We start from the raw sequence: 16269 nt of genomic DNA, 5'->3' as shown, positions 1-16269 counted from the left end.
CCCTCACTGTACCTGTCCCCTGGTCCACTGTGCCCTATGACCACAGCATTCCCCACCAGGGTGATGAGATCCCTGGTCCACTGTGCCCTATGACCACAGCATTCCCCATGAGGGTGATGAGACTTGATGGAGATGTCCAGACCAAGGAGCAGGTTCACTTTGAAGTAAGTGTGAGTCCCAGGGCACCATACTACTATAAACAAGGAAAGGAGAGTCTTTTCCATTAGCGGCTTCTTGTATTAAACTGTGAGAAATAATCTTCTGTGGGTTGACTTGAGGAGGCTTCATCCATTCGTTTTTTCCTAATAACAAAAGAAAGGAGGAGCAAATATGTGAGGCCAAACCTACAAGTATTTGATCCTCACACTATAGAATCCATTCCAACACTAACGAGCTCAAAACAAGAGTCCCCCGGGCCTAGAGAGACAGCTCAGTGGCTGGGAACACTTATTGCAGAGAACCCAGGTTCAGTTTGCAGGACCCATGTGGAGGCATCCAACAGCTCGGTAACTCCAGTTCTAGGTGGATCTGATGCTCTCTTCTGGCCTCTACAGGCACTGCATGCAAAGGGTACACAGGATTATGCAGGCCAAACACCCACACACGTTATTAAAAAGGCGTCTTTTTGTAAAGAGGCCTCTCCGCTACTCCTCAGTGGTGACACTGAAGTCAGAGGAAGGACTTGGTGGCAGTGACTCGTGGGGCCATCCCACATGGGGAAGACTGTCCTGTCGGGTCGTGTCTGAGTGCTCCTTTCAGCCCCAGTGGAAGCCACAACTATCAGACACAGTGTTCTGACTGCAGCAGACCCCAGGGTTCCCCTCAGGACCCGAGTTCAGGATAGAAGAATAGCTGAGTAGGCTAATGTCGCCTGGTGCTTGGATGTTAGTTTATCTGGCATGGTTGCATCCTGGAGCCACTCTTGTAGCCACTCTTGGGGTTCTGTCTGTCCCCAGGTGACTCTGGCACATGAATGAGCCTGGGAGCCCTCCTTCCCTCTGCCTGGAGAGGCCACACAGTAGGCGGCTACTGCACCCCAAGGCTCAGCCATGGAGACTCCCCGCTTCCTCCGGTGACAGAGTTCCTCAGGCACCTAAGGCACACACGGTGACCTACGGGTCTGCCCACCTACTCCGCACCTCGGTGAGGTCCCCGACACTCACTGTAAATACTGATCCCTGGCCAAGCTGAGGTTGCTGCAATCCAGGGCCCTGCGCAGTTCCCGCTGCAAGCGCTGCTGCTGCCGCTCATGCAGGAGGCTAGCGCGGGCCTTCTGGATCCTGCGTCGGTCCCAGTCCATGATGCGCTGGCGTTCTTCCTCCTGAAGCCTCTGAAGGCGGGAAAGGGGGGTTACCACATTCTCCCGGGGCCAGGAGCTCCGGGGGGTTCGTCTAGGAAACCTGGCCTCTTATGGATGGAGAAACTGAAGCTTGGAGAAGGGGAAGGGAGGTCATGTGACATCACCCACCCTGCCCTTATCCTATGTGGCTTGACTGCTTTCTGGCCTCAAATAGCACTGATGCTCTCTTATTCCTGAAGGAACCGGGGACTTGGCTCCCACAGTGCTCCCAGCCAGGCTGATCTCTATCAGGTCCTTAGGAGGCTTCCCAGCTGGTTTAGCAAGCCAGATACCACCTCAGCAAAGCTGCCCAATGTGGGGATCGTCTGTGGAACCCCTGAGCATGCTGCCATTGAACCTCACTCCGAGACAACAGTGTCGCCATGAGGGTGTGGGCAACAGTCTAGTTCGAGATGTCCTGCCTTTCAGCCCTGGCTCTGCACTCCAGATTCTTCTTTGCGAAGCATGAGGCCCTCCAGGGGACACTGGATGAATGCAGAGAAGTGGCTCCTGAGAGCTCAGCTTGGTTAGCTTCCCACAAATGATCTCCCAGGAGAAGCGACTGGGTGGGCCAGGTTGAAGGAAAGATGAGCATCCATCCACACCAGAGGAGCCGGTGGTGTCCAGCATGGCCTCGTGTCAGGGCCAAAAGTCAGCCTACACTGGCTTAGCCACCTGCCACCTGGGAGGAGTGGCCTCGCTTCTGGGAATCTCAGCGGCCTCTGTACAAAGGAACTGTTTAAAGACACCACAGCCAGCAGCACACCTGCCTCAACACGAGCTCCATTTCTGGATCGCCCGAGGACAGAAAACACGGAGAAGCCAGAGCCCCAGAGGCATGGAGCAAGGGCCTGAGCAAGATTCTTAGTGTGGTCTTTCTCCCTCTGTGTGGTCCTGCTTCCTGAGTCTTCTAGATTAAAAACTGGACCAAAATGCGGGGCTTAGGACAGGGAGCACCTTTATCCCACAGCCTAGCTGAACAGATGTATGACAGACAGACAAGGTCTTCCATTTTCGCCCTGCGCTCTCCACCCAGGCGAGCCTCCCCTGCACCCGATCACAGAGCAGCCCGTCCTCACCCCAGCACTTAGGCCTGCTGGGTTGCTGAGGGGCCAGTCCACATCCTGGGAGTGTGTGGTGCAGGGACTCTCGACCCTCCAGGAACACTTTCCCTCCCCCGACCTCCAGGACATCGCTCTCGGCATCCATCTACCCACCCCTTCCCTGGCTGCCTTCAGCAGGTTCCCGCTTTGGAAATGACGGCCATGCCTGAAGGCCCCAGACCTTGGGGCTCCTTTCCTGTCTTCCTCACCCATGATCACACCCAGGATTGCTACGGTATTACTTTCTGTAGTTGACAACGCCAAACATAAGGCTCTAGCCTAGACCTTGTTCTGAGTCCTGATCACAAACCCTGCTTCCTCCTCAGTTTTCCCCACCTACACCTTACCTGGAAACTGTAGACAGCAAATGATAAGAGTCCCCAGTAGCCACCATTATTTCATTCTTAGTAGAGAACCGCTAGTGTTGCGTTTCCCAATGTCCTTTACAGTTGGAGTAATCTAAATGTTGTCCAACGAAACATGGCTGGGAATGTCTTGGGAAACTCCTTTAAAATGTTATCCTGACCTCTCCTGCTCCACCGTTTCCTCGTGTGTGTGTGTGTGTGTGTGTGTGTGTGTGTGTGTGTGTGTGTGTGTGTGTGTGATGGCTGGTGTTTAAGCAGTCATTTTGCACAAAGGTAGGACCAGGTGCCCAGGACGGCAGAATACAGCGGCCATAGAGCTGCTATTTGAGCCCGAGACTGTTCTGAGGGCTGATTACAGACAGATTCTACCTTGTTTAAAATGCTGTAGTTGGGGCTTTTTGGTTTCTGTTGCCACAGCAGGCAAACCTAATCTCACAGAGGCCTAGTGGACATCATACAGTTAACACATCCGAAGTTGTACTTGTGAGCCCCCTCACCACCAGCATGCCCCTCCCACCAACTTCCCATCTCTGTAGACACCAGTTCCATCCTCCAAAAGGCCTGAAGTCATCCTTCTCTCACACGCGCCCCACATATCATATGTGCCCATAGCTTTTGGCTCTTATCCCCCACCAGACTGAAAACTGCCTCCGGCAGAGGAAACTCTCAGAGTGAACATGCATACGGGAGCTGGGTGTCGGGGGTCACTCCAGGGTGCAGAGGCCCGGGAGGGGCTCACCAGCTTCTCCTGGATTTGTTGCTTCTGAACGTAGTGGATCTCTTCCAGCTGCTCCCGGCTCATGCCCTTCCAGCGGTCAGGGACCACACGGTGAGGCCCGAAGGAGCTGGCGGCCTGCTGCGGGTTCTCAGAGAGCAGGTCCCCGTGTAGCAGGTTAGTGATCTCGGCCAGGTTGTCCTCTTGCTCCTGCTGCTTCTCTTGCCTCTTCCTTTCTGCCAGCTCCACAATCTGTGCAGAGAAGGACCTCAGAATACGCTAGCGTGACGTCAGGGTCAAGACCTCATCCGGGCCCTGGCTGCGGGTTCGAGACCCTGGGCTACCAGAGCACTGTTGGGCAGCGGCTGGGCTTTGGGTCATTCCCCACTGGGCTAGGTACAACTGTGGGTCTCTGCACCAATCTGTCAAAGCAAGGAGGTGCCCTACTGGCTCGCCTCCAGTGCAGGGCAGTGTGCCTCCCATGGTTCCTAAAACCTTCGGACATCTGCAGGCCACCACCACCACAAGCTGCCACAGCGGTGACCTCTAAAGAAAGGTGGAGGCACACTGCTGCCTCAGCAGTCCTGACAGTTTCAGCACAGCCCCCATTACAAATGAATTCCTGCTGATTCACCGCTCAGAGCCTGGAAGTGAGGGCTGTGTGATTTGATTAGTACGCTGGCCCTCTCTGGCCTGCACGTAGTTCTCTGCACTGTCAACAGATGGTGTGATGGTTATCCTGGGTTGTCAGCTGGACTACATCTACAGCTGCTGAGACAGACGTGTGTGAGGGATTTTTTTTTTTTTTTTTTTTTTTTGATCATTTGAGGTAGGAAGACCGTAGTGGTTTGAATAAGAATGGCTCCTAATGGGTCATACATTTGAATGCTTGGTCCCAAGGGAGTGGCACTAGATGAAGATGAGAAGGATTAGAAGGTGTGGCCTTGCTAGAGGAAGTGTGTTGCTGGGGGTGGGCTTTGAAGTTTTAAGAGTCCACACCAGGAGCCGGGCAGTGGTGGCGCACACCTTTAATCCCAGCCCTTGGGAGGCAGAGCCAGGCGGATCTCTGTGAGTTCGAGGCCAGCCTGGTCTACAGAACAAGATCCAGGAAAGGCGCAAAGCTACACAGAGAAACCCTGTCTCGAAGAAGGAAAAAAAAAAAAAGAATCTACACCAGGCCCAGTGTCTCTCTCCCTGCTGCCTGTGGGTCAGGATGAAAAGTCCTCAGATACTGCTGCATTGCCATGATGCCGCCATGCTTCCACCAATGATGATAACTAACCCTCAGAAGCTGTAAGCAAGCCCCCAGTTAAACGTCTTCTTTCCTAACAGTTGCCCTGATCACGGTGTCTCTTCACAGCAATAGAACACTGACTAAGACAATGACCCACCTTAAATCTGGGCCACACCTGGTGGCAGCCTATGTAAAGGACACGGGAGAAGGAAGCCCTTGCTCTTTGCCTGTCTGCCCTCGCTCTCACTGGCAAGGTCATCCCTCCACTGGCCTACATCCTTGGGACTCTGAGGTATACTGAAGACCACCGGAGACATCCGGCCTCATGGACCAAATGGACAACTACTGGGTTCTTGGACTTTCTGTCAGGAGTCAGCCGTTGTTAGAACAGCCTGACTGAAGCCTGTAAGCCAGGCTAGTGAACCCCATTTTTATAGAGAGATTCATTCTATCGGTTCTGTTGCTCTAGAAAACCCTGACTAATAGAGATGGATTAGGAGACACTTCCCAGCGCTGGTTGTTCTTCCTAGAGAAGAATGGGCAGAGGACTTGAAAGGCAGAGGCTTGCCAAAGGCCAGCTGCCTTGTCACTCAGCACAGGCCTTGTGGCAGGCAAGACCAAATTCAAATATTTGCCATTTAGCATTTGGATGCCCTTGGAAAATCGCTCAGCTCTTCTGAGCCTTTTTTTAATCAATGAAAAGGCATTAATCAGCCTCTCGGGTAGGACTGTCAAATAGCCAAACATGCTAGCAGGGAATCGTTGCCAGGGTTAAAAATATCAGCCACTGGGGTTGGAAAGGCAGAGGACCTAAGTTCTATTCTCAGCATCCACATCAGGCAGCTCCCAGCTTCCTATAACTCCAGCTCCAGAGCATCTGACACCTTGGCTTCTGAAGGTACCTGCATTCATATGGCACACATGCATGTGCGCACACACAATTAAAAATAATAAATTTTAAAATAAATAGTGGCTACTGTTCAGAGTCCTGATGATGGGCTAAAATGTTCTAACACACTGTGTGCATCCTCAAACTGAATAGAGAGCAGGTAAAACAGTTATTACGGCTGACTATGACATTGTGCCTGATCATTTTATTCTGCCCTACAAAATGTGAGCAAGGCACTCGGGAGGCAGAGCTAGGCGGATCTCTGTGAGCTTGAGGCCAGCCTGGGCTACCAAGCGAGTTCCAGGAAAGGCGCAAAGCTACACAGAGAAACCCTGACTCGGGGGGGGGGGGGGGGGATGTGAGCTGATGGTTGTGCAGCTTCCTGGAGGACACCGATGGGACCAACCACATCCTTTTCTTTCTGTGCTGCTGGAACCCTGGCAGTTGCTCTGACCTAGCCAGTCTGGGATGGACATGTAGCAGAGGGGAACACTGGTTTCGTGTGGGGAGCCACTGAGGTCTGAGGCCGGCCTTACCAGAGCAAGAGTTAGTGAATACTGATGAGTAAGGTGGGCATTGCCTTCCCCCTCATTCTGCAGATGACAAAACAGGCCTTGAAGGACTTTGCCTAAGGCTGCAGAGAAGGGCTTTTTGACTTGAACCTTGCTGGTAGGCTCTAAGCCTGCATGCTAATCCCCAATGTCACACCACCTTCTTCTTCATTTTTTTTTTTCCCGGAGCTGAGGACCAAACCCAGGGCCTTAGCAAGCGCTCTTGCAAGTGCTCTACTACTGAGCTAAATCCCCAACCCATCACACCACCTTCTAATGAAACAAGCAGTCCCCACTGTGCCTGCCCTGCTGACACAAAATGGCCTGCCTGGAAGGTTCTTTTCTTTTTACGGACAGGGTCTCTTTCTCTAGCCCAGTATGGCCAGGAACTTATTCTACCATAGCCTTGGAGTGCCAGAATTACAGGTGTGGACCATCATGCCCGGTGTGGAATTTTCTTTGAATTTTAATGTGCCTGGCTAGATGGCAAAGTCCGGTTCCAGTCAGGAACAGGAGCTGTGGAGGCCGAAGTGCAGCTTCCTTGGGCGGAGGCACTGTGACAGTGCTCCCTTGAGTATCCATTCACCCAGGAGCTGTGCGGTCTGGAGGTAACACTGTAGATGCTTATTAGAACAGTATGGAATGAGCCAAGCATAGTGGTGTAGATGTAACCAACCGTCTTATTAAAATAAGAAACACAGATTTTAGCTCTGAGCTCTGACCTCTCGGCTTTTCTCTTTCACATTGGTTCTGTGTTTTTTATTTTAATAAGACGGTTGGTTACATCTACATAGTGGTGCACACCTTGAACCTTGTACTCAGGTGGACAGATCTCTGTGAGTTCAAGGCCAGTCTGATGTATACAGTGAGTACCAGGACAGCCAGGGCTACATAGTGAGACCCTGAATCAAAAAAAAAAAAAGGCCTTATGTATACATGTGTGCTCATGTATACATATGTATATATGTATATATGTGTGTGTGTGTGTGTATGTGTGCACTGCACGCACATGTGCATGCACAACACACACACAAATGTACAAATCCATGAGTGAGACACCATGGTTCCATAAGAATCCAGGAAGAGCTCGGTCCACATCTGCTGAACTATAAATAAACACTGAGTGACAGTCAAGAGCCATTGAACTGTCAAGAGCTCCCTCCATCCTGCCCTTCACTGTGAGGCCTCGAGCTAAGCCTTCCCTCTGTAAAACAAAAGGACTGGGGTATGTCTAGGTTATGTTTGAGAACACTTGCAGCTTGCAGGTGTGAATCTGTCCTCTGGGTCCCTCACCAACACCGGCAGTCTGCCCCCCTTTTCCTCTCCCCACTGCTGGGGACCAGGTTTCTCTGATTCACCTCAGCCTCTCCGAGTTTTGATCATGGCCCATTACAGAGCATTTTACTGCATTGCATCTCACAGATCCAGCTCACGGTATGTTACTACCAACACCACAAACACAGCGTGCGCGACAGAAAACCCACCGGGGCGACTGAGTTCTCTCTGAAGGTTAAGGTGATGTTAAAGTAAATGCCAAGTAAGGTGCAGTGGCCTTTAATCCCAGCACTCGGGAGGCAGAGGCAGGTGGATCTCTGTGAGTTCGAGGCCAGCCTGGTCTACAGAGTGAGTTCTAGGACAGCCAGGGCTACACAGAGAAACCCTGTCTCGATTTAAAAAACAACAGCAACAACAAACAGAAACCAGTAAATATGAAATAAATTCAGCCATCTTTTTCCTGAGACTGTAGTCTAGAGACAGGGAGAGCTGGTAATTCACCTGAGAATCGAACTGCGGGGAGGAAGCAGTTTCCAAAGGACAAAAGAACTTGGATCAGCTTCAGGAGGGGCTTATGGGGAAGCCAGGCAGTTGAGAAGAGCAGGATGCTATTGGTCTGCACTGACTGCCTGATTACTGAGCTTATGACATGATGAGAACGGAGACCAGCCCAGGCCAGATGGTGTTCATCTGGGCAGATGCTCCTGTTGTCCCGTTCTGGAGGTTTTAAAAACCGACACCCAGCCGGGCGGTGGTGGCGCACGCCTTTAATCCCAGCACTCGGGAGGCAGAGGCAGGCGAATCTCTGTGAGTTCGAGGCCAGCCTGGGCTACCAAGTGAGTTCCAGGAAAGGCGCAAAGCTACACAGAGAAACCCTGTCTCGAAAAACCAAAAAAAAAAAAAAAAAAAAAAAAAAAACCGACACCCTCCCCCGCCCCTGCAGCTTGCATGGTGAAGTTTCCAGGTTTCAGTCTGAGTTGAGGGACAGGCCAGATCAGACCTCACCTACCTCTATCCCGGGATGAGCCCTGTCAAGGGCTCTGTCAGAACTGGTGGTGTGAGTAGTCTGAACTTGGGGCCCCTCACAACTTAGGGAGTCCCAGGGGAAGCTGCTGTGTGCATGTCCTTCCCTTCAGACCGGGCTCAGGGTGAGTATACCTGGTTCTTGTTGAACTCTTTCGTGGCGGCACAGACTTCCTTCCTGGTGAGGCCTTCCAGCTTCTGCAAGTCTCGGGCTGTTTCATCAAACTTTAGTCTTGTCTGCAGGTAGTGGTCTTCTGCCAGGAGACAAGGTGCCATCAGCCTGAGGGTGCCCACCAGAGGCACTACCTATGGCATGGTGATTCACACTCATTTCTTACCATGGAAGAGAAGGGGGAGGGAGTGGAGGGGGAAAAGCTACTTGCCTCCCAGGTTCTGGAAGAGCTGGATGATTTAAGTGTAGCTCGTAGATCTTTGTGAGCAAGGGGTACTAGGGATCCCGGTGGTTGGATGATGTCTGCTGTGAACTGGTGATGTCTGCAGCAGTCCCAGGGTACATTAGTTAGGCCTTGCTAACCCAGGTGGTTTCAGTCTTGCAAAGGCAAGAGGTGGCAGGGACCAGGAAAAGGGGCTGTAGAAACCAGATAAGACCTGGAGCAGAGTGCACAGATACTTGTGGAGTGGCAGCAGAAATTTGCCAGGCCAATGGGGGGGGGGCAAGGTGAGGTGAAATTGGAAGGCATCAGGAGTGAAGTAGAAAGGTTTGGAGTCAGAACAGGCCTCCAGACATGGCCTACAGCAGCTATTGCTTAACCTCTGTGCCCCGCCCCCCCATCCCCCCATCCCGCCCTCATCTGAGGCACAGTGCCGACATGCAGTGGACATATGAAAAGTCAATGGTCAGCAGCAGCTTCTGCTTTGTGTACTTGTGCTTAGAGAGGCTCCTCATTATCTCCAAAAACAAGGAGCACACTCTGTGAGGTGCTGAGGATGCAGGGCCTCACACATGCTAGTCAAGTGCTCTAGCACTGTGCTACAGCGCAGTCCCGAAGAACCAGACTCTCTAGGCTTGGCTTTCTGGCCTCGGCACACCTTCATCCTCAGCTCACTCTTCATCTGTTAATCTGTCATGCACGGGGCAGTGATCAAGAGCCTAGACTGGGCCCCACATTGCTCAGGATGCACACAACCCAGAGGTGAGAAACTGGGGTTCAGAGCACACAACCTCCCCCAAACAGATGTACAAAGTGTCCATAGAGGAAAAGGAGGATGAGAGGAAATGATGGAAATACCTGACTAGGGGAGTTGGAGGGTAGGGACCAAGAAACTGCTTTTCTAGGAGGACACTTTTATTCAGATCTGAAGGACTAAATGGTCAGGGCAAGTGCAAAGGCCCTGAGGTGGGAGACTCGTGATGGAATCCAGAGTGAAAGAGCCACAATGTTCGAAATGCCATGAGAAAGGTGGAGACATGAGCTGATGCTGTCCAGGCGAGCAGAGGCCCAACGTGTACAGTCTATGGGCTGTTTTATATCTTATTCCACATCCCACGAAGACATTAGATAGCTTTGAACCAGGACGAGGGCCTGGGTGTGGCATGGTCCAACTTGACATTATTTGAGAAGTATCATTCTGCCGGACATGTTAGGAATGGACTAGAAGGGGGAGTAAACAGTTAGGAAGCCACTAGCAGAGGTCCAACCAGGTGAGAAAATTCGATGCCACTGTGGTGGCAAAAGGGATGACGGGAGGGGTGCAGTTCAAAGTATACGTAGGAGGTTGAAGGGGCACAGTGGAGGATGGCTGAAGATGGGCTCAGGATGGCCTCTCGGCTCTCTGGTTTGACAGGCAGGGGGGAGGCTGGAGGAGGAGCAGCTCCAGGAGGGCAACCAGCGGAAGAACTGGCCGGCAAGCCCAATCAAGGGGGCTGAGGCCGAGAGCTGACTTCAGAGAGGGGAGCAGGAGGTCGTGGGCCAGGCTGGCCACGGCAACGCTAGTGGACAAGGTGGCCAGAGGAAGAGGCTGGGAGGGAAGACAGCAGGGAGAAAAGAGGCGAGGAGGGGCCCAAGCTGAGCGAGGGGACTGAATTAACACAGGGACAGGAGCAGCTGAGGAGGGCAGAGCGGTAGCCCCCACATAGCTCTGGTTTGCTCTTCCTGGCAGCTCTTCCCTGTTCTGTCACCAGTGACCTGCTCAGAGCTGGCTGCTGCTGAGAGTGCCTGCCAAGGAGGGGCTGATGGCCTCCACAGAGGCAGGACATTTTTTTGGTCTCCATAGAGAGGCCCTTTCATGTCTGAATCCAGAGGTTCCCTGGGTCCAGTGAGTCCTGGTGAGAACCTGCTAGCACTGGGCCTGGGACTGGGCTCCCAAAGTACCCCGTGGAACCTCCATTTCACACCCAGGAGACTTGGAAGACCTTTCTATACACTTTCATTCATCTTCTCAGCAGGCTCTGCTTCAGCTCCTGCCTCCAGGTTCCTGCCCTACATGAGTTCCGCCTTGGCTTCCCTCAGTGATGGACTGTGACCTGTGGGTTAAACAAACCCTCCCCCCCCCCAAGATGCTTTTGGTCATGGTGTTTTATCACAGCAAACTAGGGCAATAGAGTGATCAGAAAGCGTTTCCTGTACTGTGGAGGCACGTTTGGAGATGTCGACTCCTAGGGCTGATGATGTTGTGACTTTTGTAATGTTGGCAGAGCTTTTAAAAGCACCCACAAAAACTGAGCTGGGGGGTTGACTTGCTGGAAAGACTCTTGAGATCCACTTATCTTCTCTTTCATTACCTGCAAGTTTGTGGTCAGCCCGCGCCCGCTCCCATTCTCTGTGCTGCTGCAGAGACCATTCTCTGTTCTGTTCCTCTTGGAACCTCTTCCTCTCTAGGAAGTTTAAGTCCTCTCCCATGAACTTCTGCATTCCTGATATGGTGTTCCTCATGTCACAGTCTGACACCCGGGCTGGGAGATCTTTCTTCAGGGCCAGGGGGTCAGACAGATCGAACTCACGGCGAGTTTCTGGCTTCTGAAAGCTCTGCTGGAAGTCATTGATAGCGCAACAAAGTTGTTTCCTGTCCCTCCGTTCGCGGTCATGTAGTATGCACATGACTTTGTCATTGTGCCTCATTTCAGCAGCTAGGAAAGATGAGTAAAAATGAATCCACTTTAAAACCAGTTTTCATGCCTTAAGGACAATGTTTCCAAACTGTAACATAGCCAATAAAAGAACAATATCCACATATGTGGTGATATTGTGTTCCCCAAAATATTGTGCACCCTAATAAACTTATCTGGGGTCAGAGTACAGAACAGCCACTAGATACAGAGCCACTAAATACTAGAAAATGGTGGCACTCAAACCTTTAATCCCAGCCTTCTGGAGGCATGGATCTCTGTGAGTTCAAAGTCACACTGGAAATAGCCAGGCATGGTGACTCACACCTTTAATCCCAGGAAGTAATGACAGAAAGCAGAAAGGTATGTAAGGCATGAAAAACAGGAACTAGGCTGGTTAAGTTTTTAGGCTTTTGAGCAGCACAGTTCAGCTGAGATATATTCTGGATAAGGACTCAGAGGCTTCCAGTCTGAGGAAACAGGTTCAGCTAAGGAATTGGCAAGGTGAGGTGGCTGTGGCTTGTTCTGCTTCTTCCAGCATTCACCCCAATGCCTGGCTTCCTGGTTTGTTTTTATTAATAAGACCTTATAAGATTCGTGCTACACACATATATAAAAAGCACCTATAAACAGACCTTAAATACACAGGAAAACCAACTGAAAAATGAGCACGGGCTAGCAAAGGCAAAGCACTGTGAAGAAACCCAAGTGGGCAACATACTTAGTATTAAGGAATATTAACCTTTCATGGGATACATAAAATGAACGTCAGGCAGAACACTTAAAATGCTGTCTATGGCATGCATCAGTAATGATGTGAGGAAGGAGATTGAGACTTTTGCACTCACTGCTGTTGGAGCATAACTTGGTACACTTCTAACAAAGCAATCTGACCCATCAATTTAACTCCAGTACACTCTCACATGTGTACAAGGGACATAATACATGGACATTCACTGCAGCAGTATTTGCCAAAGATATTTTAAAATCTGGGTATGGTGGTACACACCTTCAGACCTAGCACTTGGGAGGGAGTGGCCTGCCTGCCTGGTCTATGTGACCTCTATGCTTTCATGGGCATGCTTACCTACACACACATACCACACACACACAGAGAGACACAAAGACACATGAAAGCAAGTTATATTATTAAGGATACATTAACTAGTATATGCATAAACACATTGGAAATGCACACTTCTTTAGAGGAAAAAAGGGGGAAATTATAAGGAGGTAGGGGTACTTGTGTTATATACAACATAGTTCTCAGAACTCTTTAAGACATCTGAGACCAGCCGGGCAGTGGTGGCGCACGCCTTTAATCCCAGCACTTGGGAGACAGAGGCAGGTGGATCTCTGTGAGTTCCAGGCCAGCCTGGGCTACAGAGTGAGTTCCAGGACAGGCACCAAAACTATACAGAGAGACCCTGTCTCTAAAAAAACAAACCAAAAAAAAAAAAAAAAAAAAAAAAGACACCTGAGACCAACATGTCAAAATGACCTGGTGGCGGTCACATGTGTGTCTGTTGCATTGGATTACTTTACCAATAAACAAGATTTAAAAGTTTGGAAAATGTATAATAGTATAAAGAAAAGCAACTTCACTCATAATCTAACCACTCTAACAACGACTGATAACAACTTTTGTCTTTTTCTCATCATATATCTTAAAGCCTAAATTGACACATATTTGTCTCTACAATCACATGTCCAGCTCTTTCATATTTAAAAAATATGATATTTTAAAAATCTAAATGTTCAACAACTGGTGAAATCGCTGGCCATGAAAGGAAATCTGGATTCTGTTTGAAATTTTGAACTAGAACCTAGTAAGCCTAGTGAGCTGTGGACATTACTGAGTTAGCTCAGAGGTCTGAGCTCCAGGATTTGTGTGTCACTTTACATCAACAGCTGTCCTCCATAGGTCAGCTTCGAGTTTGAAGTGAAGAATGTGCACGCGTGTGTGTTTAAGGCTTTCCCCTTTTAGAGCAAGGATTTTTAAAGAAAAAAAATGAAAAACACTCCTTTTATTTAAAATATATTTCCTAAGATGTACATGAAAATTCTGTAACTCCTTTTTCCTGAGAGGAAGAATATGCTCATTAAGTCAACTGAGCACAAAAAATTGTGGATTTTTTTTTTTTTTTCCGAGACAGGGTTTCTCTGTGTAGCTTTGCACCTTTCCTGGCTGGCCTTGAACTCACAGAGATCCACCTGGCTCTGCCTCCCGAGTGCTGGGATTAAAGGCATGTGCCACCACTGCTGGACAAAATTGTGGAATTTTTAAAAGGAGAAAGACCATGCAAATAATAACCGTGTGTGTGTGTGTGTGTGTGTGTGTGTGTGTGTGTGTGTGTGTGTGTGTGTGTGTGATGCACATGCAGGGGACCAAATCCAGGGCCCCGAGAATACAAAGCATTTGCTCTGGTTTTCACAGAAATGAAGACACCAGGCCTTAAGTGATAGATGAACACTGTAGAAATGCTCACCAAAAGTTTCATCCCTAGCTTTCTCAGTTGCTTCTTTTATCTTCTGGTCACGGACTTGAACATCCCAGGCTTGTGTGTCTCCCTAGGAATGGACATGGGAGGAGAGGTTAGAGCCAGCTAGCATTATTCAGTAGGCCACAATCCCCCTCATCTGGCCACAGCATCAACAAACTGCCTCCCCATGCTTGTATAGCTTTGTTTATAGCTGGGTGTCCTGCCTGTGCTGTCAGCTTTCACCAGAGCATCCTTCACTTCCTTAACACACACATACACACACACACACACACACACACACACACACACACCCTCTCAACACTCTTCTGAGAAAACCCTGTGTGATTTCCCCTTCAGGCTCCGGTCTGTGGTGGTGCTGATCCCACTGCATTTTCTGTGGCCGTTTTAATAAGGCATTGCCTCTTTCACTACGTGGTAAACTCTGCAAGGTCTCCCACTTCCTGGACCCAACTCGGGCTAGCCAGGACATTTATCAGCTGGAAGAATGGAAAACTGGGCAAAGAAGGGGGAAAGTAAACCTTGTCTCCATTCCCCCACTGGCTCCCGCTGGGACACTGCTGGAGGGGTAAGGCTGTTCAAGTCGACCCAGCCAAACCTGGTGCTTCGATATAAACGTTCCTTCCAAGCACTGGCTCCTCTGCGTCCCCGGTGCCTCACCCCAATGATCCTGTTCCTGGCGTCGAAGACCCGTCCCTGCCTGCACAGCTCCATGTACCGCCTCTTGGCTAGGTTAGCGTCCTGGCGCAGGTCCTTAAGCATCGCTACCTCCATGGCTTTGGAATCGGGCATGAAACAGCCTTCAGAACACACACGGTAAGAAAAAGGCCACAGAAATAAGCAAGCTGCAGCTCCGAAAAGCGCTTTTCGAAAGTTCGAGCGCCCGCCTGTTCTGGCAGACACCCGCAGCCCGCTTCCCGCAACAAGCGGCGCCGCAGGGATCGGATTCCCAGGGAACCGTCAACCAACTCCCGTTGCTAAGGAACGGCGCCTCTCTCGCTCTCTCTCGCGCGCGCTAGTCTCGCGAGACTTGGCCAAAGCGCCTTCCCGCGCTTTTCCCTCCTGGCGCACGCACGAGGAAGCGGCTGAGGCGCGGAGGGCAGCCATGGGGCGGCTGGAGCTGCTGCTCGTGGAGAATTTCAAGTCGTGGCGAGGCCGCCAGGTCATCGGTCCCTTCAAGAGGTTCACCTGCATCATCGGCCCCAACGGCTCTGGTAACCGGCGCCCCGGGGCAGCCCGGCCTGAGGGGACGCGCCGGCCGCTGTCGCCCGCTGTGGACCTGAGAGGACCCAGGGGCCCCGGCCTGGACCCAGGGGCCCGTGGTTGGCCTGAGGGGACCCAGCCACTCCCAGTCCCCACTGTCACCCGCTGTAGGCCCGAGGGGACACCCCACTCCCCCCACTTCCTCTCCTCCGCCCCTTGACCCCTTGACCGCTGTAGGCCCGAGGGTACCCACTGTCGGCCTGAGGAGACCCAGTGACCCCCCAAGTCCCTGCTGTAGGCCCGAAGGGACACCCCACTCCCCCCCCACTTCCTACCCCCTTCCCTTCCCCCCCCCTCCTCCGCCCCTTGACCGCTGTAGGCCCGAGGGAACCCGCTGTCGGCCTGAGGAGACCCAGTGACCCCCCAAGTCCCTGCTGTAGACCCGAGGGGACACCCCACTTCTCCCCCCCACTTCCTCCCCCTCCCCCTCCTCTCCCCCTCTTCCTGCCCCCTCCTCCTCCCTCCCTTGAGCGCCGTAGGCCTGAGGGTACCCACTGTCTGACTGAGGGGCTCCAGCCACCCCCAATCCCTGCCGTAGCCCCGCTTCCGGCTGATGCCCTAGGCCCGAGGGTACCCAGGGACCCGGGTGTCAGCCTGAGGGGGACCCAGGGGTCTCTGTAGCCCGTTGTTGGCCTGAAGGGACCCAGCGTCACCCCCACCCCCTCCTCCACCCCCACCCCCTCCTCCACCCCCACCCCCATCACCCGCTGTAGGTCTGAAGGGGACCCAGGAGCCTGGGGCCGCTGTGGCCCGAGGTTTCACAGCTTCCTAATGGACTGGGGCCAAGAGCCCCAGACTGCTCCGCCACCACCCTTGCCGGCTGTCCTCGCCCATCCCCAGCCCTCCTCCGCTGTCCTTCCCCACCGCCTCACCCCAACAACAGCAAAAACTGAGAATGAAATGGATTTGGCCTTTGTTGGAAAAGCAAAACCCGTAGTAACCCG

The 16269-nt window shown here is 51.8% G+C and overlaps 2 protein-coding genes across 2 annotated transcripts in view; one reads left to right on the top strand and one right to left on the bottom strand.

Annotated features, from left to right (window-relative positions):
• Positions 1 to 216: 216 nt before the first annotated feature.
• Ribc2 (RIB43A domain with coiled-coils 2) lies at positions 217 to 15035 on the bottom strand. Its single transcript, XM_006980276.4, has 7 exons — positions 14723 to 15035; positions 14051 to 14132; positions 11238 to 11582; positions 8630 to 8748; positions 3547 to 3774; positions 1164 to 1330; positions 217 to 302 (listed from the first exon to the last, which is right to left on the bottom strand). The coding sequence occupies exons 1-7, from the start codon at positions 14852 to 14854 to the stop codon at positions 224 to 226; spliced, it is 1152 nt and encodes a 383-aa protein (XP_006980338.1). The 5' UTR covers positions 14855 to 15035; the 3' UTR covers positions 217 to 223.
• A 45-nt stretch (positions 15036 to 15080) lies between these two features.
• Positions 15081 to 16269, top strand: part of Smc1b (structural maintenance of chromosomes 1B) — a 78899-nt gene continuing 77710 nt past the window's right edge. The window contains exon 1 of the mRNA XM_006980295.4: positions 15081 to 15276. Within this exon, the coding sequence (XP_006980357.1) occupies positions 15168 to 15276 (109 nt within the window). The 5' untranslated portion in view covers positions 15081 to 15167. The remainder of the gene's footprint in view (positions 15277 to 16269) is intronic.

The sequence above is a fragment of the Peromyscus maniculatus genome, chromosome 20, assembly GCF_049852395.1.
Source record: "Peromyscus maniculatus bairdii isolate BWxNUB_F1_BW_parent chromosome 20, HU_Pman_BW_mat_3.1, whole genome shotgun sequence".
NCBI lineage: Eukaryota > Metazoa > Chordata > Mammalia > Rodentia > Cricetidae > Peromyscus > Peromyscus maniculatus.
This window is presented reverse-complemented; position numbering and strand designations above follow the sequence as displayed.